General features: G+C 36.7%; 5 protein-coding genes across 7 annotated transcripts in view; 3 read left to right on the top strand and 2 right to left on the bottom strand.

Annotated features, from left to right (window-relative positions):
• vma22 (vacuolar ATPase assembly factor VMA22) overlaps positions 1–352 on the top strand; it is a 1603-nt gene extending 1251 nt beyond the window's left edge. Inside the window, exon 5 of the mRNA XM_016465155.1 lies at positions 110–352. Coding sequence (XP_016320641.1) covers positions 110–240 — 131 coding nt within the window. The 3' untranslated portion in view covers positions 241–352. The remainder of the gene's footprint in view (positions 1–109) is intronic.
• A 1372-nt stretch (positions 353–1724) lies between these two features.
• Positions 1725–5535, top strand: LOC107672024 (zinc finger BED domain-containing protein 4). The gene is made up of 4 exons (XM_016465088.1): positions 1725–1908; positions 2046–2233; positions 2600–4393; positions 4761–5535. Exons 2-3 carry the CDS (start codon positions 2084–2086, stop codon positions 4355–4357), a joined length of 1908 nt encoding a protein of 635 aa, XP_016320574.1. The 5' UTR covers positions 1725–1908; positions 2046–2083; the 3' UTR covers positions 4358–4393; positions 4761–5535.
• A 1306-nt stretch (positions 5536–6841) lies between these two features.
• Positions 6842–10157, top strand: LOC107672022 (C->U-editing enzyme APOBEC-2-like). The gene is made up of 3 exons (XM_016465083.1): positions 6842–7390; positions 7479–7817; positions 9239–10157. Exons 2-3 carry the CDS (start codon positions 7531–7533, stop codon positions 9771–9773), a joined length of 822 nt encoding a protein of 273 aa, XP_016320569.1. The 5' UTR covers positions 6842–7390; positions 7479–7530; the 3' UTR covers positions 9774–10157.
• A 44-nt stretch (positions 10158–10201) lies between these two features.
• On the bottom strand, positions 10202–12957 carry LOC107672023 (O-acetyl-ADP-ribose deacetylase 1-like). Of its 3 annotated transcripts, none has more exons than XM_016465085.1 (6): positions 12902–12957; positions 12200–12279; positions 11815–11983; positions 11667–11725; positions 11419–11531; positions 10202–11182 (listed from the first exon to the last, which is right to left on the bottom strand). In XM_016465085.1, exons 2-6 carry the CDS (start codon positions 12206–12208, stop codon positions 11080–11082), a joined length of 453 nt encoding a protein of 150 aa, XP_016320571.1. In that variant the 5' UTR covers positions 12209–12279; positions 12902–12957; the 3' UTR covers positions 10202–11079. The 3 variants fall into 3 exon arrangements, with proteins under 3 accessions (XP_016320571.1, XP_016320572.1, XP_016320573.1); XM_016465086.1 differs by having other exon boundaries at positions 12200–12335; positions 12902–12956; XM_016465087.1 differs by lacking the exon at positions 12902–12957 and adding an exon at positions 12843–12901.
• A 1690-nt stretch (positions 12958–14647) lies between these two features.
• On the bottom strand, positions 14648–16586 carry LOC107672062 (guanylyl cyclase-activating protein 2-like). Its single transcript, XM_016465156.1, has 4 exons — positions 16083–16586; positions 15721–15870; positions 15268–15382; positions 14648–15059 (listed from the first exon to the last, which is right to left on the bottom strand). Exons 1-4 carry the CDS (start codon positions 16281–16283, stop codon positions 14932–14934), a joined length of 594 nt encoding a protein of 197 aa, XP_016320642.1. The 5' UTR covers positions 16284–16586; the 3' UTR covers positions 14648–14931.
• Positions 16587–21941: the final 5355 nt, after the last annotated feature.

Here is a 21941-nt window from a genome sequence, read left to right as displayed (position 1 = left end):
TTTTTTTTTTTTTTTTTTTTTTTTTTTTTGGGGGGGGGGGTCCTGTTGCTTGTATTCTGGGTTTATTGAACGATTCATAATTTTTTAAAACACATTTTCTTTCCCCCAGTCATCACTCTCTCAGCAGAAATTGCATTTCTACAAAGTGCAATACTTGCTACAAGAAAAGAGATGCAGGCACAGATGAAGGAGAACCAAGAAAAGACAGAGAAGACTCAACCAGAAATAAAAAAGGAATAACTGTGACCTTATTCACTTTCATCTATAATCTTTATTTATTGAAATGTTGTATAAACCAAATGGACCCATGGTCCTTAGCTCAATTTTACTGTGTTGAATAATATCAGATGTTTGTGACGTCAAGAGATCACTGAAAACACTCTTATTATATTAACAATGTTGTTTTCCTAATAAAAATATCTTTGATTAACTGTATTATCTTTTTTGAGCAGTAATGCACAGCTGAATTCAGGATAATCCTAAATGTATAAAAGTACTACAACATAAATTCGATTCATTTTCAGTACAGTAGTTTTTGAGAACCTGCTCTATGTGGTTGAACATAATTTGGTCCTTTTAAATGTAAATACCCCTGCAATCATTAGTTATCAGATATTTCATGTGTCAAGTCACCTTTATTTGTCCAGTGCTTTTTACAATACAGATTGTGTCAAAGCAGCTTTACAGGATAGACAGGAAAAATAGCAAAGGAAACTCAAACTAAGGAGACAGTTCATATTCTGCTGTGAAGCAGCTCTAAAAGACAACAGTGTCATTGTTCAGATCAAGTCATTTTAGTGTTGGTTCAGGTAAAAATCAATAACAGTCTGAATTTCATTGAAATCTATGTTTACAATCTATATTAGTAAATAAGACGGCTATTAAAAAAAAAAGCATTGTTCTAGCCGTTTCTAAGTGGCTACATCATATCTGTCAGATAATTAAAATGCATAGCCAAATGCATGTTCTTTTCCATTTTAAATTGAACAATTTGTGAAAGATGGGAAGTTCATTATGTGTGTTTTTTGGAGCCCGGTCTCATGAAAGTGCGTATAAATAGTACGCCAAATAAAAACGAAAACTCGTGGTATTGATACGCAAAAATGGACTTTGGCGTGTATATGCTACGCGATGGGTAGGTTTAGGGTTGTGGGGTAGATGCGTATCATATGTACGCGAAAATTGCGTATTATATGCACGCCAAACACATGCGTATCATATGCACGCCAAAGTCCATTTTTGCGTATCAATACCACGAGTTTTCGTTTTTATTTGGCGTACTATTTATACGCACTTTCATGAGATCGGATTGGTTTTTTTAAACAATGCCAAGCTACATACACTTACCTGGAAGATGGTTTCTTGAATTCAAGCAATACTTAAGTCAACATTTTAAATATAATTCTTGTCTATTTAGTATCTACCTAACTTTTCTTTACGTCAAAAATCCGCGCTGAAACCTCAAAAAACATAATACAAGTGGTAAACGTGCACGCGTCCTCGCCTCTTGTCTTTTTGAGCTATAAAATAACATTTAATCACTGCATTAAATTAACGTCCAAAACAAGAAATACACACATTTCCTGTTCTTTGTTGTGGTTACTTCATTAGCCTTGTATCAAGCTGTAAGCGCCTCACGAATAAAATCCAAATATTCAGATACGGAATGGTAAATAAATAAATATATCCCCCATTCGCCGTCTACTTCCTGGTGTTCATCAGAAAAGAGCTGCTAGCGGATAGCGATGTTTACGGTCGGATCTGACACCGGGCGTCATATCGTTTGCGCGCTCACACAGATTTGACGGACGTCTGTTTTTATGGTTTTACCGAGATGTGTAACCGAGAAGATGTTTTCACAATGACAGGACGATGCGATCAGTGTCAGACCAGGTGAACACGCTCTTCTCGGTCAGATTACTATCCTGTTATCTCTATGCTGAGAGGAGGCTATTAACATTGAATCCCAAAAGCTAGACTACTATTTGATAAAAACAAAAGAGGATATCGCATTGTTCTCGTTTGTAAGCGTGTTCATCTTACTGTATTGTTGCTCATATCGTGGAAGATTTGAAGATCACTGATGGCGTCAAAATCTAGGGTCTCCATTCTGGATTACTTCAATATCGTCTGTGAGGGAGAAAATGGCAAAATTGAATCAAACTGCAAAGCTTGTGGCACAAGGATTCAGGCTAAACGGACAGTGACTTCTAACTTTGTTACACATTTAAAGGTAAGGGTTAATTTTTTATGTAACTGTTTCTTATCTAATAACATGACAAATGTGAGGGGTTTAACCATCAATGCATGCCCTCAGGGTCATGGAAATTTGAAGACTAATTGAAATTGTAATGTCCTGGTCAATAGTTACAGATATTAATTAAAATAGAATGAATACAATATTTTAATAACATTTGCAGTTTCTTTAAAGTCGGTTTATGATACACAAATGACTGGAAATATCACAGAAGTTCAATATCCAGAAAGTGCAAGAACCTTTAATATTCTGCTCTTTGTGTGTGTTTAGATATACGTTTACATGATTATGTGTATTGGGTTCTATATGTAATTCACCTGTATATAATTGTCACATTCACAGCGCAAACATCAGGCCATGTATGATGAGTTTGTGAGGAAGAAAGACGTGAAAAGGGAGGCAATGCAGACGTGTACTGGCCCTCCAAGTGGTCGAGTGATCTCTCAAAGTGGTGCTGGAATGAACAAGTTTGACTACAGTGACCCTCGCCAATCCCTAATTTCAGAAGCCATCGCCAAGATGATCATCCGAGACCTGCAGCCGGCACAGATAGTGGAATATGAGGGTTTTCGTGAGCTTCTTCAGCTCCTGGAGCCCCGTTACATACCAGTACCATGCCATTATATACAACAGCAGCTCCTGCCAGCCTATGTCTCCCAAGTGCAACTAGCTGCCAAACAGGCTTTAAAAGGAGCCGAGTCCTGCAGTGTGACCCTTGACCTGTGGAGAAGCAGCTCTGTGGGTAATAACAGTGGTGCTGGGTTTCTTGGAGTGACTTGCCATTTCATTAACGTAGACTGGCACATCAGATCCGCTCTTTTGGCATGCTTACCTCTTCCAGACCACAGCAACACTCAGCAAATGCTCAGCGAGTTTGATGAGATCTCCGAGTCCCATGGCATGTCTGGCAAAGTGTTCAGAGTCGTTGCAGACTTGTCGCCCTGTGAAAACAGATCGGCTTTTCATCTTCCTGGGTTCAGTCTCATTGGAAATGGTGAAGAAGATGAGGAAGATGGTAGCGATGAAGAGTCCAGTGCAGGGGAAGCCAAAGAAGCCATTAGTAGCAACGAGAACAACAAGTCTTTAGATCAGTGTCTTGGTCGAAGTAGGATAGACTGCTTTGCTCGATTACTAGCTCAGTGTGTTAAGGAAGGAGTTTGTGCTTCCCCTCAAATATCGGTTCCTCTAAACAAAGGAGCCCACCTGTATAACTACATAATTGCTACAGTGGCTCCTGAAAAACTTGTCCAAGTGTTCGGCTCCAGCACCTCAACAAATTGGCAAAGACCCTCATTCACAGACAAGTGGAACGCTCAGTTAAAAATATTACGGCAAATGGTAGAGTCAATGGATTTTCTTGAAGACATTGTAGATAGAAATGACCTAGTCCTCGGTAACTTAGAAAAAGCAGAGCTACGGGAGCTGGTTGAGGTGTTGGAGCCTTTTGAGGAGGCCTCAGACATGGTCCAAGGAGACAAGCATGTGTCCATCAGCCTAGCCCTGCCCTGTGTGCTAGGTCTGCGCAAGCACCTGGCTGAGGTCGTAACTCACCAGTGCTCTGGGATTGTGATGGGATTGTCTCAAGCTCTGGACCGCAGACTGGCAGGCATTCTTGAGGACCCTCTTTATGTAACAGCCACCACCCTGGACCCACAGTTCAAGCTGTCCTGGAGCAGTGACAGCGGCTGGCACAAACATGTGCTGCTGGAAGAGGTTCGAAAGCATACTCGGCCTTTGAGTCCACTAGAACATCACTCAGAGGCCCAGCCGTCACCGTCCAAACGCTGCAAGCTGTTCTCTTTCATTAAGCAGAGGCCGACCGCCCAGGCCAAGACTGTGGAGCAGGAACTGTCCACATATCTCCATGAAGAACCCACAGATGAGGATCCACTACAATACTGGAAACGCAAGTCCATTGATTTCCCCCTACTCTCACAAGTAGCCAAAAAAGTTTTTACCGTGCCAGCAACAACCACATCAGTGGACCAGATATTTAACCTGGTTAGCAAGACGCTCAGACCAGAGCAATGCCGACTTCTGCCAAAAAACCTGGACACTCTGATTTACTTGAAGGCTAACTATAGGATACTTTGGTCCTAACTGCAAAGAGAGCTTTTTCTTTGGATTTTCTTTGTACTGATATCAAACCAAACACCTCAAATGCAATATGGGGATTGTGCCTGATATATATCTATCTATAAAAAAAACTGTACATTTACCCCAAAGTAAACTAAATACTGTTGTCAGCAAATATTCAATTTTTTTTGTAAGGTACAAAGGCTAGGCCTAAATTAGATAAATTAAGTAACTATTATGGGTAACAATTTATAATAACTTTCATCTATCTATCTCACTATTTGAAAATATAATGCATTTTAATGAAAATGGAAATGAAAGTTATTATAAAATGTTAACCTATTATGACTCATTATCAGATGCTGGTTGCCTTTATTGAAGACTTTTATAAAACATTATGTTCCGTCAACTCACTTTCATCACCCAAAAACGCAACAGGATCATGCAAGTGCAGTGCACACTGTACTTATACTTGATTAATTGTTAAGTATTTGCATAATAATTCTCCTTCACTATCCGCATGACATAGAACCCCAGAAAACACACTATTCTTGTAGCCAAATGCTTTCTCAGAACACCTTTAAGAAAAAGAATAGTACATTTCCAGCTAAATTAAACGTTATTAAACATTTGGTGTATAATAGTTAGCTTTATATTAATCTAAGGAAAGAACTGGTCAAATAGAGTTACTGTGTGGCTGACAGGCTTTTTGTGTGGGTTCTTTGTGTACAAAACCCACAAGGTAGAAAGCTGCAGGCAGGTTCTGTAATTGAAAATAATTACATTTCAGGCCTATGGGGAATCGGAGAACGCTGATGGTGGACTGCAGTCTCTCGCTTGCAGGGCTGAACCGAGAGCAATCAAGCCTGTGGGATATTAAGAAGAGTTGTTGTGCATTAAGGACCTTTTGTTGTGAAAAAGACATTTCCATTTAAGTAAAAGTGTTTGTTATTAAACCTGACATTTTGTCCTGTCATAACTGCTGGGTCAAACAATAATATGCCAAAGGTTAAGCAATTTCAAGGTCTTTATAGCACAATCACTGATGTCAGTGTGTGCATTTACATTTACAGCACACTTGTGCATCACAACAGAGTTTATGCGTGCTTGTATTCTGATCATGTGGAGAAGAAAATAGCAAAAGGACATTCAATCAATAAACTCAATTTCAAACAGATTTATGTGTAAGGCGGGGCAGCACTGCTGCAGTGCAGATATAATTCGTGAGTGTGTGTATGTGGGATGTGAATCCTGAATTCAGTTTCCCACTCAGTCTCAGTGGGGCTACAGTATCATATTCTGGGTAACATTGTACTGGCAATTGTATTTTCTATTTCTGCACACGTAATTTGCAACGTCTGCCAAATTTTCAATGGAAAAGTCCATTTGACATTTCATTTTCAACATGCATGCAGGAATGGCCCAACCATATTGAAGCAGCAATAGCAGTGGCTCTTATTGCAATTTCATTTCCTCATTAACTTTACATGAGTGTACTGCATGTATGCGGATAATGTTGGATATATTATCCAACTTTAGATAGATAGAAAGATACATAGATAGATAGATAGATAGATAGATAGATAATACAGTTTCAACACAGTTACATTTTGAGACAATATAATAAACGATCAAACAGCTCAGATTGTCAGATATGGGACTGCTACTACTCTTATTATTTGTGCAGTATAAATGATAAATAATTTTATATATTACCAGTATATTTTCCTTACATTTCTATTGTGATGGATTAACCAGAATATCAGCCAAAATATGGTAACTCAACATATCTGCAGAGTTAAACATGCCTACTTGATGAGGCAATAAATACTGATTTTTTTATGATGGAATAACACCTTCTATTTCACATACTATTTGTATAAATAGTAGGCAATACAGAGTGTATACCACCCAGTAAGCTAGTATCCTGAACATTGCCAAAACCTTTGGACTTTCCCTGGTTTCCCAGCTGGCAGAGATTCAAGAATGTGTAAAAAAAAATCTGGCAGGGAATTAGTAACACAGTACTAATGACTCGAATGGGTAGAGTGGGGGCATCAGCACTCTGTACAGAAATCTAACCTTAAAATACACCACATTTCATATCTGCGATTGTTATCTTCTTCAGAGTGATCAGTTCCGCCATCACAACATCTTAAAGGTGGGGTACTGATTCGGGCTGACTAGCAAAACAAACTTGTAGCCAATCAGCAGAAAGGGGCGTGTCTACTTATGATATGGAGGAGAGAGCTTTCAGTGCACAGGACGGACATTATCCGAGCCGAGTGACAGAAAGATAGAGATGGCGGATAAAAAGCAAAAGAGGAAAACGTCTGCGGAACAAAAGAAGGCTTAAGGCAATAAAGCAAGAAGTAGGACCCATATTGGATCAGCTTTCCAGCGCTGGAGAGAACTCAAGGAACGGAAGGCCTGCGACCGGACGCCGAGGTTGCTTTGTTTCTTCTCGATAGGTGAGTAACACCGTGGTAGGGGCGTGTTTGTTTTGGTGATTTCAAATGTCAACATTGGCTACCAGAAATCGCTTACCCCACCTTTAAGTGTCTGTAAACGGTAACAACACAGTTTGCTCATGGGTCAGGGAGTGCAAAAATTCGATTCTTCAGGGACTGGCCAGTGCCATGTTGACCTTTGGACCACCTTGATCTGAGGGTAGTAAAGGCCTAAACTGAACTATGACATTCACTATGTGAAGAGACTGAGTCATTCTCAACTCTCTGCCAAACTACAGTTATTAATAAACTGCCTGTTGTTGGTGTGTGAACAGCAATAATATCCTGATCAAAAGGGGGAGGGAAATACCTGATAAATCTGGGTTATATGCCATTAAGTGTCAGTGCTCATTACACATTTGAAATTGAGCAAGAGGAAAACGGCTACTTGATGCACCAGTTGAAAAAAATGGGGTGGTGACGTGTTTAAACAATGAACGTATAAAATTCCACCCCCCATTATATTTTGGCCTTTTTTTAGCATGGAAACAAGAGAGCAGCTGCCCTTCAGTCTCTCTCCCTCTCTGACCAGCTCCTGTTTGTCACAGTGAGTTATCTTTATCTTCATCTTTAACTCTCAGACTTAGGAACATATTCAGGCTGTCATCTCTCTGACTCACAAACTAAATCAACAGCACCCTTCACACGCTCACAGCTAGCAGACTCATTTCATCGCACAGCTAAGTCATGGCGGACAGAAAGGACAGCAAGATCCCCAGTAAAGTCGGCCTGATAAAGAAGAAAGAAAAGAAAGTGGAGAAAGTAGAGAGTAAACCTGAAAAGGAGAAAGAAAAGAACAAAGATAAAAGTGAAAAGGTGACAAAGAAGCCAGAGAAGACCCCAGAAAATCAGCAAAAAAATGAGGAGATGCCTCAAGGAAATGGGGAAGTAGCAGAAGGTGCCAAAGGCCCGGTCAAAGATGAGGAGTTTGAGCTGGAGCCTATGGAGCTGCCTCCATTCGAGATCATTATAGGGTATGTCAGACATCTTTTATTATCTCTCATCACAAACTGGATCCACAGTAATATTTCTATCACTCAGCAAGAACAGTGGCACACTCTCTTAGGGATACAACAGTTTGTCACTGGCTCAACAACCTTAAAGTGACAACTTTGTGTCTTATTTACCCCTTAAACAGTTCATAATTGTAACTTAAGGGTACATATTACCACTCTAAGAAATTATTAGGCACCTTTTAGGGGTAGAGGCACAAATTTGTCCCTTTAAGGGTACTGACAAGCTGCTGTATCCCTAAAGGTAAATTTTTTGCTGATTTGTTTCTGACAGTGTCTCTTTCAAATTCATAACAGCATGGCATATTGCATGACACCACAACCTAATTTAAGATGACTTTGCCACTTGTTTGACTTTGACAATAAAAAGGCATTTTAATAAATGAAAACTTATAGATAAGAGTGTTTGGGTTGGTCGGACCAACTTTGACAAAAGTTACATCTGAAATTCCAACACGTTGGGTAGGAACATTATACATTTGAACAATCCAGGTCATTGCTTTGAACCCCAGTGCTTTTAGAAAGTTGGGACTTTTCTGTAGGCTACGCAGTATAATATTTATGTCTTTATGAGTTTTCTTGTCCCTGCCATGGTGTAGTATCCCGAAACCATGAAGTTGCAGGCACTTCATGACCAAACGTATAGGCACCACCTTCTAATTGACCAGTTTGACTATTTGAACTACACCCACAGTAACAGTTGCATAAAATCTGAACCAAAGAGCTCAATGACTTTCAACTGGGTACATCACTAAGTAAGGTCCATAAGGTTTGATTGACCTGCACAAACCCAGACCTGAAACACCATTGGGATGAATTGGTCTTATGTTTAAATAGGAGCAAATCTCTAACCCTAACCCAACCATGATTCAAATTCTAGCAGACAACACTCCCAGAAATGTGGAAGCTGTTAGAGCAGACTAATTCCCTATTAATATCTGGTTTTGAAATTGTTCAACCAGCACATATGGGTGTGGTGTTCAGGTGGCCATTTACTTTAAGCCCGTACTTTAAGTCAATTCATTTTACCATTCAATGGGTTCTTCTTTCAAACAAAATAATACTCTAGAGAAACTCATCCGAGATTTTATAAGAATTTGTTTCAACAAAGTGATCAATACAAGAGCATTAAGTCCTTTTGAGTCACTGCCTATTAGTGCCCACTCAAACAGAAGCACTTCTTGTCCAACGTTAATGCATTCAGTTGTTTTGAAGCTGGAATACACCACACAACTTTGACAACTAGCATTTTAAAATCTGTTCTAATTTTCAGTAATGAAGTCATGTGGTGTATTCCAGCTTTTACTTTAATCTAAGCCACACTTTCTCACAATAGGTTGTGAAAAAAGTCTTATTTCCAAATGTCCTCCTTCTTCCCACAGAGACAGAATGAACCCGAACTTCTTTAAATTCCAATTTAAAAATGTGGAATATTCCTCCGGACGCAACAAGACCTTCCTGTGCTACCAGGTAGACATTCAAGGAGGCGCTGCAGAGACAGAAGGCCTTCGCGGTTACCTAGAAGATGAGCATTCAGGTTCACATGCTGAAGAGGCCTTCTTTCAACAGGTGCTGGCCTATTATGACAAGTCATTCCACTACACAGTGACCTGGTACATGTCCTCGAGCCCATGCGCAGCCTGCGCTGCTAAGCTCATAGAGATCTTGCGAGCACGCAAGACAATGTGCCTTAATATCCACTGCTCCCGTCTCTTCCAGTGGGAGGAAGCAGAGATACAGGCCGGACTTCAGGCACTAGTTAGGGCGGGGTGTAAAATACGCATGATGAGGCCTGTGGATTTTGCATATGTTTGGTCTACGTTCGTTGAGAACGAGGAAGATAACTTTACACCCTGGGAGGACTGTCAAGATAACTATGATTATTATGATGAGAGGTTGTGTGATGTTTTAAAGTAGGGTAAAGAGCCGCAGCTGGCCTCTGATTAAGACTGTTAAAAACAGCCTGGGCACCGCCTTTAAGCAAATTTAGTACTTGAAAGCTAATTATTACAATGTCCCTGTAACTACAACAGCATTGTTTTCTCTGTCAACACTATTCGTCCTGCAAAATCACTTTGTTACCTTTATTGATTTTAAACTTACATAATGAATTCAAACCACAAAAAATATATAGGTAATACTTCTATTTTACTAAGTATCATTTTAAGAAAAATTTTAGAAGCTAAACATCTGGGTGCAAAATTCAAGCATTAAATTCCAGTTAACTAAGCAAATTCTTTTGCTAACTAAAATATAGTTTGCTTCGCTCTAGCCTCTAAGCATTATGTTTAAATATTCTAATTTGTATAATAATTTTTTTTGTTTTTTTAATTATTTTATTTTTAATTATTTTGAAATTAAATGATGAATTTTGGCATAGTGAACAGTCTCCTTGTATTTAAAACAATAAACACGAGTCAATTAGCACAATTGCACAATTAGCAAAATTTAAAGACAGCAGTATGACGGTGTGACACTTTTCGATGCTATTTATATGTACTTATGCAGTGGATCAAAACTGTGTTCCTGAAGTCCCCCCTAAACTGCACATTTTCGCTGTGTCTCATTTTAAAGGCTGCACCCTCCAGAGGTCGCATTTGTCGGCCTTATCTGTCGACCATTATATTCTAAAGACAGAAATGACTAATTAAGCCTGGTGAGGACTAACAGTGAATGTTATAATGGTTGCTTTTCTGAAATGAGAGAGGTTCTGTGACGTATGAGGCTGACTAATGCAACCTTTGGAGGGTGCTGCTTTGGAAATGAGACAGCTTTTAAACGTCTCCAGGAACACAGCTGAGAACCAATGTACTGAAGAAAAAAATGGGAAAATAAGGATATCAGAATAATAGTGGAATCATTATTTATGGGACATTTATAGTGCATTAATATTAGAGGTACATTTAATATAGTGATAATTACTGGAAAAATATGAACTGTAAAGCATAATTTATCAAACAATCCAATGACCCTCTAGTGGTGAAAAGAACATCCATACAATTTAGAGATGCAACAGGAGGGTGGAAGAACAATGGAATCGAACCCCTACATATTCTTAGTGTATATAACTGGAACAGTCCTAGGAGCTTATGTTTGACTTATGACTACTGAACACCCTACACACCATACAGTACACTGTGAAATTCCATTGGAAAAAAGGCCATCCTCCAACCATTCTTCAAGAACGGCTAAGAAATAATGTGAGTTTCAGACCTGCTTTGGTCTAGATTGTGTACACAGTGCTGGAGATTTTTGTGTCCTGGAAGACTTCTGTGATAATGGAAGACACATTTTCCCATTTCAGTTTATCCAGACCACAGCCAATCCTTGCAAGAGAAAATGACATCAGTTATTGCAGTCTATTCAGCAGAATGATAAAATAAATTCAAAAGTAAAGTTACCCTAATTCTTTCCAAGTATTTAAAAATGCAATTATCAAGCTATATTTGAGTTTTGACAACTGCAAAATTATTTTTATTGTCATTTTTCAAGTCATTTAGCTAGAATCATATTCAAAACAAGCAAATCTAAAATCAGTATCTGCATTAAAATGTCAGTTTACCGAGGCATGGATATACTGTTAACGCCATTGGCCAAGCAGTGTTCCCTCATAGACACGAGGCCCTTTCTGAGATTGTCATAGGTGGGTTTTTGGTTGTACTTTTTCTTTGTGACCTGGTTCAGGAAAAAAGTGGAAAAGGTAAGTTTTTCTTAACAAGAAAGCTGTAAGCCAGGACAACTCTACTTTTATCTTAATTTATTTAGTAAAACATACAACATATGTGAACTAAACACTACAGGCCATCTTACCAGGTAGTACACAAAACGGTCAGATATTCTAAGGACAGCACACTGCCCAGGTTGCTTCTCTGCACAAAACAGAAGACAACAAAGAGAACTGAGAATCAATTGGGTGTAATTTGAGTGTCACTTCTCTGTTATGATAATTCTCACTCACTCTGAGCCAGAAGCTCATCTACTCCACCAAATGTCTTCTTGAAGAGCACAGCAATCCCTGCTCCCATGCGGCAGTCTTCACTGATGCAGTGCGCCAGGGCATCGGTGGGAGGACAGGTGAACAAATCTCCTCTCTTGTGCAGCAGCCGCCATCCTGATCTGCACGCGAGCTGCAATAAATGAGCAAGAACACAAACCCAATCAAAACAAGACAATGCCCACAACCAACACTCTACTTACATTTTTTATTATTATTATTTAATCAGGCTGAATACCTTTTTGAAATTGTTTTGCTAGGGAAGTCTTTGGTCAATCTTTACACACATTCGAAAAGTAAAAGAGCACGTTTTTTCAAAGTAATGTTGCTCAAATGAAGACATACTTACTTTTGCCATACCTTCATCCACACGATTTTGTTCTTCAGATTCCTTTGAGATCTGAGCAGGGACTTGACTGGAATTATTTTCTGTATGGACACATTTTATCTTGACTACAAAAAGCTATTGAACATTTCCAGTGTTACTGTCCAGGAGAAATATACATGGTTAGTCACGATTTTAAATTTATTCTGACTTGAGAAGAATACACGAATATTGAAATATATAAATAGCCTAATATGCTAAATTTAACAGTCATCTTCCACAAATTATCTGTAAATGTGTTACAGCATAACAGTCAAACGCAAATTCATGAAACAGCAAAAAAAACAAAACAAAACAAAACAAAAAATACACCGTTTTGGTCAATATTACAACATAACCAACCCCCAGACAACACAAAATTTACAAAGAAATACTGTCCTGAAACCTGCCAAGCCTGTTAAAATGTACCTTCATGATTCAGCGGTGCTCTTTATTTAAAATCATATATATTTACAGAAGTATGGTGACAACGTTCCAATGTGACAACTAGCTACATCCCCCCTGTATAATCTATAATGATCATGTTTAAGTAAATTACTAATTAATTAAGTTAAATGGAGCAAACTAAGGTGTGTTTAACTTTAAGTTACATGTTTAAGTTCTTTACCAACAGCCACTGGTTAGATACGTCGAGTTCTGGCTAGAGCTGCTGGACTGAAAACTTACCACAACAATGAAGTTGATGTGTGTTTTAATTACTTCCCTTTAAACGTTGACATAGTTCTTCTTCTTCTTCTTCTTTAAATTTTATTGGCAGTTGGCAAACCAACTGAAAGGTGCATTTACCGCCACCTACTGGACTGGAGTGTGGGCAGTACTTTGGAAGAAAGGACGAGGAGAGGAAAAATAAAATAAAATAAAAATTGTATATATATATATATATATATATATATACACACACATATATATATATATACACACATATATATATATATATATACACATACGTTGATATAGTTCTACTCACTCATTGTAAATAAAGAAGCATGAAAAAAAAAACACGAGGTTTCTCTTTTGCTTTGAGTGCAGGTTCAAATTCATGCTAATGATAGGCTTGAGTGCCATCTAGCGTCAGGGAGCAAACTTTATAAATCCACTGAGAGACATTGAAGGCAGTTAAACGCTGATAAAAGGGAATGAAAGGTTACATTTAAATAATAATAAAAATATATTTACACGCCAAACAAGCTTCTATAACGTATGCATTTGTTTGTTTATTATTTTAAACAGTCTCACATCAGCATTTAATGGTTATTATACAATTGCTACTATTTGGAAAAAATGATGATGATCATAATAATAATACAGTTTGTAAATATGGAGTCTTTAACATAGCATGAACATTTTAATTAATTAAATATTCATATTTAAAATAGTTGATTAAAATATTTATAATAAGATTCTTTATATATCACTTTATAGTGATATTATGTTTCTGTAGCATCACTGATTTAAAAAAGTGACAATTGTATAATAATTAATAAATAGTGACAACTGCTGACATCCTGAGACTAATAATTATTAGCAAGTGATATAACATTAGTGATGTTATGATGTTAATTTAATCATAAAACGGCTTGAATAAAATAGTCCGAAACAATATCGTAATATTCTGCTATGGAGATATTTTGGGGTTTTGTTACCCTGCTCAGTAATAATTATGATAAACAAAATAAAAGTAATCATAAACCTATTCCTATTACTATTAATTACATTTAATACAACTGCCAAAACAAAACCACACTTACATTTTTTTCCAAACACAAGCGTGACCTTGTAATAAATAAAAAAAAATAATAATTAATAGTACATTAAATTTATAATTGATGAGTTTTTATTTTTGAGAAATTTACAAATGCAAATACTTTTACAATTGTGACCTTCCGGAGACTTCATTCTTTACAATATTCATGTATTTACAGACATGAGACATGCCAATTTGAAATTGATTGGTTGTTTATAAATGGAGTAATATGCTACATACAGTAAACGCAGATGCACCTCATCTGCAGAATAATAATAATAGAAAGTCAGAAATCCAGTCAGTCATGAAAGTGAGCCTTTCACAAATCCCAAAAACAAGAATGAAAGAAACAATAAAGAAAACATGAATATTTACATGTAGATAGAATAAATTCTGTTTGTCAAAAAAGAAATGGGAGTTACACCACTACATAAAAAAAGTGCTGATGGCTTAAATTCACTTGAACGAACCACGACTAAGATCACATAATTCAGCGGAGAATTAATAGAAATTATATTAAGAACATGTGAGAATAAATCTGTTCTCAGATACCAAGGATAACAAGAACTCGGCATCCACTCTCTTCTCTCTCGGAATCGCTCAGAACGGAATACTCTTCTTCGGTGTTTGTTTACACTGGTTTTCCAAACAGCGCCACCACTCTTTGCCTTTTTGTGCAACAGCAGCTGCTCCACGCACGTGATCTAAGCTCAAATCTGATTGGACAGCCCGTTTCATCGCGGAGCGACGGGGAAAAAATCGACACACAAGACGAAAAAAACAAACAAATGATCGCTCCTGGTGTGAATAGCCCCATAGGGATCTATTGTTTCGATTCAAAAGCGTTCAGTGTGAAAAGCCCTTAAGACTGTACTTGAGAAACTATGCATGCTCTGTATTGGTTGGTTAAGGGGTAGGCTTATGTTAAGGGTTGTTTTGGTGAATATGGAGTTCAGAAGTTGTCGCTGCGGCGTCTCTGTTCATTGATCCAGTCCCCGGGGTTCACGTCCATTTGCAGCATCTTCATGACCCACTTGTCACGTCGTGCCCCGTCAATGAACTCATCCAGAGACAACTCCCCTGAGGACACAGCAAAGAAACCCAGCATCAGCTGCTTTTTCAAGAAAGCCTTTGAGCAGAAAGCTAGATTTTTTCCACAGTTTGATTAATTATTAACATCACTGAATTTAAATAAACGCAGGCTATATTTATTATAATAAAGGCAAAGACTAAAGTTTGGCTTAACCATTTAATAATTGTAGAAAAATAATGAATCAGTAAGTTGTACCATCTCCATTCTCATCCACTAGCTCAAATATTCGGTCCACCACCTGATCTGGGGTCAGTAGGTTACACTCTTCATCAAGTTCACCATGGCAGGCTTTCTTTAGTCGGTAGATTGACTGTGAAATTAAAGTAAAGGTGTTAATTTCTTTCTTAACGTCTTCTTTATAGTAGTATTACAAAGTATAACAGCATCTCTGCACACAAATGTCCTGCTGTCAGAGAGGTCATATGGATTAATCCCCTGTAAACATCTCACTTGTAAGTTTCAATGTCAAGGTGAAAGTTACGAAACAAGTTATGAAATTGTAATCTCAGTACCAGAGCACACAGAATTTTGTTTTTCATCCTTTTTTTTCTTTAGTAATCTAGTAAACCACTGAAGTATTATAATCCCAGTCGATGTATAAATCCGTCTGACTGTGTTGACAATGGGAAGGACATGAGAAATGATTACCTCCACAATCTCCTTGAGCTCTGTTTTGTCGATGCAGCCGCTCCCATCTTTGTCATACATTTTAAAAGTCCATTTCAGTTTGTGCTCCAACTTTCCTCGCAGCACTAGATTCAACGCTGCAACGTATTCCAGAACATCAATAGTGTTGTCCTATGAAAAATTTTTTTGAAAGGAAGGTAAAGAGAAAAGAGGATTGAACTGTCAAAAATACTGATCATTTTCAGGTTCATTTTTTAAATATGCAATCTCTTTCCCAGTGTATATTATATTATATTATATTGGTGTTAAGTATTTAATACACTCACTTCTCACACAGTGTTTATGCCTACTTTTTGTAACGTAACTGAAATTGAATAACTTACCCCATTTTTATCAAAAGCACGAAACATGTTTTCTATATAATCGGCCGCTTCTGGGTTTCCAGTTACACCAAAGAAGCTCTTGAACTCATGCATGAAGAGGTTTCCGCTCGGACATTCAACCACAAAATTTTTATACCACTCCTGCAGTTCAGCAACATCAATCTCTTTATCGTCCGAATCGTCACTGAGTCGCTGACCCATTGCGAATGATGACAATAAAGAACACAAGCTCAGCTTCTCAACAAAAAATGTCCATTATCACATCTGGCAGCTTCACTGTCCTGACATTCTCCCTGATCCAGACATCCCAATAAACCTTTAAGCTCCACAAACCGATGATACAACACCAAAAATGTCTGATTTACGAGACAAATGTGTATCCCCTTTAAAAAAAGTAGAAAAAAACTCACGTTAAAAATTTCAGTTTGTACCAAAGTGTAAAACTATCCTCAACCCTTCAGCAAAGGTGCTCTACTGGCTTGGGATTCAGTACAAGGACTGTTTTGGATCACATGACTGCAAGGGTTTATTCATATCAATCCATGTCTGAATCAATTAGCTTGAAACAAGGTCAAGAGCTTTGCAATAATTCATCATTTAGTACACAGAGCGTTCCATTCCTCAATTCAGGTTCAAGGGCTCCCTGAGGGTCTCATGTCAGAACATTAACCATGACCTGATTATTTTTACCTGTTAAATTTAAAATAATCTTTTGAAGGCCAAGTTGAAGGCCACAAATTCCACAAAAAAATCTTCTATTTAATTACTGAAAAAAAAAAAAAACACTCAAAAATGGATCAGTGAAAATACATTTGGATAGTGTTTACTTCTATACACTATAACATAGCACTTTACCTTTGAGAAACCGAGAAAAAAAAAACCATCATAGACACCTTCCCCCAGGTGTAAATTATTAGAGCACATTTTACAAGAAAATACAATTTCAGTCTCTTTACGTCAAAATTTCACATTTAATTCAGTGTGTTACTTGCCATTTCTTTGTAATTGTGAAACTTACTAGCACTTTCTGAATTTTCTGTATAAATATATATTTTTAATTATACAACTATTCTCTATATTTTAAAATGTATTTCTTAATGATGTACATGAATGATATACTATCTAGCATTTTTGTACAGGGGTCCCTTGTTTGGCTGAATGGGAAGGGGGTCCCTGCATCTGAAATGTTGAAAGCCCTGACTGTATCCTGCTCTTGATCACTCACTCAATCCTGTGAATCATTCAGACAATCTGAGTCATAATCCCCTTTGCCCTCTGCTCTTACTATTAATAGTTTTTCAAAAATAGGATCTAGAGAAGTCTGGCCTAGTTCATGAGGTTGGTGCATTTTGTCTGGACACGTACCACTTTGGACCACATAAAAACTAAAATTTAAACGGCTTTAAAATAAAGGTTATTGGCTTCAATGGTTCCACAAAGAACTATTAACATCTGTGGTACATTATCACTTAAAGGTTCATTCATTTCTGAGAAAATGTTCTTTTGGAACCTTTATTTTTAAAACAGTAATAATGGGGTTGTGGAAGTCCAATAGCCTTTTTTTCAGGTATGGGTGACCCAGACCAAATGGATCACAAAAATATTTTAACGTGATATGTTAAAATAGTTCTGAGATAACAGATAGTTCTGCAATGAGATATAGGCTGTATAACCTCAAAGAAAAGGGATTATGTGATATTACAGAATATCAATGCAAAGCAGCAGACTTATGATTTCACTGTAATAATCTCTTTATATATGCAGTGGAGTAGTGTCTGACATACAGTGTTCACAATGCTTTGATGCATTACACACACCTGCATGCTGACGTACTGAAATGTTACTGGTCAAAAATGCTCAGTTGTCTTCAAGTGCAAACACATAGTACAGCAGGCCACACAGGGTCTGTTTTGTCAGTCCATGAACTTTAAAGATCTTTTCCAAAGTGCTGACTAGACTTTATAAGGATAAGCTCCTTTGGCCTATAGGTATCCAGGCCACTCATTGCACAATTAATTCATAATCTTACTGGATTAATAGTGAATGCAATAACAAATATGGAGAATTTGTACACGACGTCACATACATTTGGAATGCAAAATAATATTTTGAATGAATTTTTACTTCATTTTACTCATCGTTTACTTGTAATTTGCTTTTGTACCATGCATTAGATGACAAAATTAAAATCAATTACATCTGAAACGATTTAGTAGTTTTAGAGTCATAATTACGGCAAATAAGGCAGTAATCAGTACTGACTGACTCACTTTCAATTGGCGTAATTACAATTACAAGTCATAAGTGGATTGTAATATCTTTAGATTTAATGAACTGCTGAGCAGTGCTGATTTTTATTTGTGATTAGGATGATTAATATATAAAAATTATTCATCACTGCTTTAATCTGATATGACACTAAATAAGCTACAATGATACAAATATAGCCTGTGAATTATTAACACAGACAAGAAGAGAAAGCCAAATTGAATTCAAATTTCGTAGAAAGCAAAGTTCTTTGTTATAGAGAAAAAATACTAACAGATGCCCCTGGGTGTCAGTGTTACAAAGGCTACAGTTTCATGCTGTGATTGGCTGCTTGATCATGTTCTTTTGAGCCTGTATGAATGAATTCTTAGTGCTGATTGATTTACACATATAGGCTAGTTTATAATTGCTCGGATTAAAGAATGTTAAGTCAAAATTGTCTTGTGAGGATTTAACATATTTATTTAAAGCGATTACTAACGTGGAAGTACCTCAGATACACCTCAGCATTAGTCAGAGCACTGACCGCGGGTGTCAACATTATGCAATCAAAAAAGACTCCGAGAGGAGAGTTATTCATTGGCTCTGAATTGAGATTAATGTCTGATCCAGTTGCCAGGGCAGTGAAATAATATTTCCTCTGTCTCTCATCCCACCTCCACAAGCCCCTCACCCAAAACACACAGCAGGGAACCGAGAGCAATATTTCTGACGGTAGGCCTACATCTCGCTCCTTTAATCAGAATGAGTAATAATCATCCACAGCACACACACACACTGCGGGGAAATTAAAAAGCAGAAATTAGGATAAGTACAGAGTGCTACTGTTTAATTAGAGTATCAGCAGTTACCTGAGCAGGGATTCAAAGACTTATTAAGCACTTTACTGTTTATGGTTAATTATTTTTTTGATGCAAATTAATGAATTGTTTGGCCACGTCCTTCATATAATAATAGCCTATGTGTAGCCTGTTTGAAATAAAATGCATTAATTATTGTATTAATATTACTACATGACAAGAGGTGCAGGAAAGCACAAAATCAAACTGTCATTTAGACAACTGCCAGACTGCAAAGTCGTAAATCAACCTCCAACAGCCGAGGCAAGATACAAGACATCTTTAATCCCCGTTTTGCCAAGACATGACATTTGAAGATGTTCTGGTTGTGTACTTCATCCAAAATAAATGGAGGTGACATTTTTGGGATTATTCGTTTATATTTGTTCTGTAAACCAGCCAAGAAAAAGAAAAAAGAAAAAAACCCCACAGAATTCACTTGGGCCGGACCGGATGACACTGAACGCGTTTTTGCGTTATACACTGAGCCTTTTATGGAAGCCCGTTTCCACCACTGAATAAAAAATCAAAAATAAAAAAGGTAATTGCGACTTTTTATCTCACAATTCTGACTTTTTTTCTCGTAATTGCGAGTTTACATCTCAGAATTGCGTCATATAAACTCACAATTCTGACTTGTTTTCTCTTGCGAGATATAAAGTCAGAATTGCGGGAATTAGCCAAAACTCACAGTTGCGAGGAATAAAGTCTCCTTCAATGCTTTCAGAATCTTTACTTATTAAAATGATTTTGTTTTTGTATTTTAAAATATAATTTTTATATTAACATATTTTAGTGACAGTATATTTATTGAACAAAAATAAATTATTTTATAAAAATAAGCAGAAAATAGTACAAACTTTGCTAAAGAGATTGTTTTAAACAAGTATTAACCTAGACATTATTAAAAAAAACATAATTTTAGCTGAAGTATTTGAATCAATACTGTGTGCCCCGTGTGTGGGGTAAAAGGCCCCTCTTGCCACCGCATACATTTATACGATTTTTAAACTAGGGAAACTAGACACGTTTTATACTTTTCATGTAAATGTATTTGATCAAACATTATCAAACATAGTCTAACGCTCTCCAAAAACATGCACTTTTGCCTGTTTTGCTTTAACAAAACTAATGAGACACCAGTTTGTTCAGTGATGAAGAGAGTTAAGAGCAAACATTCCTGAATGGATTTATTATAATATTATAATCTGAATTTATGTTTTTTATAAAAAAAAAAAAAAAACATTATTTTTAGCTGAAGTATTTGTATCAATACCGTGTGCCCCGTGCGTGGGGTAAAAGGCCCCCTTGCCACCTCATACATTTATAAGATTTTTTTTAAACAAAATAAACAACTTGAATGATTTATCTTCACACAAAATCTGTTGCTCCATTAATGTTCAATACAAACATGTATATTTTTTCTGCAATTATACATTTTAGGCACAGTAAATAGCACATTTTTTCTTAAGGTGTGCCTTTAGCCCCCCTAATTGCGACTTTTTATCTCACAAATCTGACTTGTTTTCTCGCAATTGCGAGTTTACATCTCACAATTCTGACTTTTTTTTCTCAGAATTGTGAGATATAAACTCGAAATTCGGAGAAATAAACACAATTGCGAGATATAAAGTTAGAATTGCGTGATATAAACTCGCAATTGTGTTAGTCAGATTTGTGAGATAGCCTATAAACTCGCAATTGCGAGTTATAAAATCAGAATTGCGAGATATAAACTCGCAATTCTGAGACCTTCAATGCTTTCAGAATCTTTACTTATTAAAATGATTTTGTTTTTGTATTTTAAAATATAATTTTTATATTAACATATTTTAGTGACAGTATATTTATTGAACAAAAATAAATTATTTTATAAAAATAAGCAGAAAATAGTACAAACTTTGCTAAAGAGATTGTTTTAAACAAGTATTAACTTAGACATTATTTAAAAAAAAACATTATTTTAGCTGAAGTATTTGTATAAATACCGTGTGCCTTTTACCCCATGCTGGTGAGCTTTTACCCCTCTTGCCACCTCATACATTTATACGATTTTTAAACAAAATAAACAACTTGAATGATTTATTTTCACCAAAAATCTGTTGCTCCATTAATGTTCGGGTGATATCAGGTAAATTGGGCCACTTTTTGGTTAATTGCTTGGGACACTAACAAAAAACCCATGTTTGACATTTAACTGTGTTCTTATGATTAATAAGGACTGTTTTTAATATTTTTGTGTTGAATTGATGTAATAAAATATAATTGTTCAGGCCCTACAGGTTTTGAAACATTAGCTGCCCCACATTTTTTGAGATAGCGGTGTTCAGGTAAAATGGGCCGGCTGATCAGCAAAAATGGGCCAGTCAAACTGCAAAGTGAAATAGAGACATTTCTGATAAAACACATTTAATTATATTTAATTTTATAATGTAACAGTGTAACATTGTTATTAAATTACATTAGAACATCAATTTCAATCAATTTCATCAATAAAACAAATTTCATGAAAAAATGTAACAATAACAATTAGTGTTATGGCAACAGTTTAAAAGTTAACAGCCAATGACTGCAAAGAATTTCAAAGAGAAGAGGTATGACACTCAAACCTTTCAATCAATTCAATCAATAAAACATACATTTCATGAAAAAAGGTAACAATAACCTGAACAACTAGTGTGTGTGTGTGTGTGTGTGTGTGTGTGTGTGCGCAATCTGAAGGTTTTTCAAAAACAGTCTTGACAGATAAAGC

The sequence above is a fragment of the Sinocyclocheilus anshuiensis genome, unplaced genomic scaffold (genome assembly GCF_001515605.1).
Source record: "Sinocyclocheilus anshuiensis isolate Anshui unplaced genomic scaffold, SAMN03320099.WGS_v1.1 scaffold1053, whole genome shotgun sequence".
Classification (NCBI taxonomy): Eukaryota; Metazoa; Chordata; class Actinopteri; order Cypriniformes; family Cyprinidae; genus Sinocyclocheilus; species Sinocyclocheilus anshuiensis.
The sequence above is the reverse complement of the archived record's forward strand: the minus strand, read 5'-3'. Positions and strand labels throughout refer to the sequence as shown.

What these genes read in the sequence shown, in the direction of transcription:
- LOC107672022 (XM_016465083.1), top strand. Translation starts at nt 7,531, where the DNA reads ATGGCGGACAGAAAGGACAGCAAGATCCCCAGTAAAGTCGGCCTGATA. An exon ending in CCATTCGAGATCATTATAGG is followed by an intron (nt 7,818 to 9,238) that starts GTATGTCAGACA and finishes TTCTTCCCACAG; the next exon opens with AGACAGAATGAACCCGAACT.
- LOC107672024 (XM_016465088.1), top strand. Translation starts at nt 2,084, where the DNA reads ATGGCGTCAAAATCTAGGGTCTCCATTCTGGATTACTTCAATATCGTC. An exon ending in ACTTTGTTACACATTTAAAG is followed by an intron (nt 2,234 to 2,599) that starts GTAAGGGTTAAT and finishes TCACATTCACAG; the next exon opens with CGCAAACATCAGGCCATGTA.
- LOC107672062 (XM_016465156.1), bottom strand. Translation starts at nt 16,283, where the DNA reads ATGGGTCAGCGACTCAGTGACGATTCGGACGATAAAGAGATTGATGTT. An exon ending in AGCTCAAGGAGATTGTGGAG is followed by an intron (nt 15,383 to 15,720) that starts GTAATCATTTCT and finishes TTAATTTCACAG; the next exon opens with TCAATCTACCGACTAAAGAA. An exon ending in AGTGGATGAGAATGGAGATG is followed by an intron (nt 15,060 to 15,267) that starts GTACAACTTACT and finishes CTGTGTCCTCAG; the next exon opens with GGGAGTTGTCTCTGGATGAG.
- LOC107672023 (XM_016465085.1), bottom strand. An exon ending in AGATGAGCTTCTGGCTCAGA is followed by an intron (nt 11,726 to 11,814) that starts GTGAGTGAGAAT and finishes TGTTTTGTGCAG; the next exon opens with AGAAGCAACCTGGGCAGTGT. An exon ending in AACAGTATATCCATGCCTCG is followed by an intron (nt 11,183 to 11,418) that starts GTAAACTGACAT and finishes TTCTCTTGCAAG; the next exon opens with GATTGGCTGTGGTCTGGATA.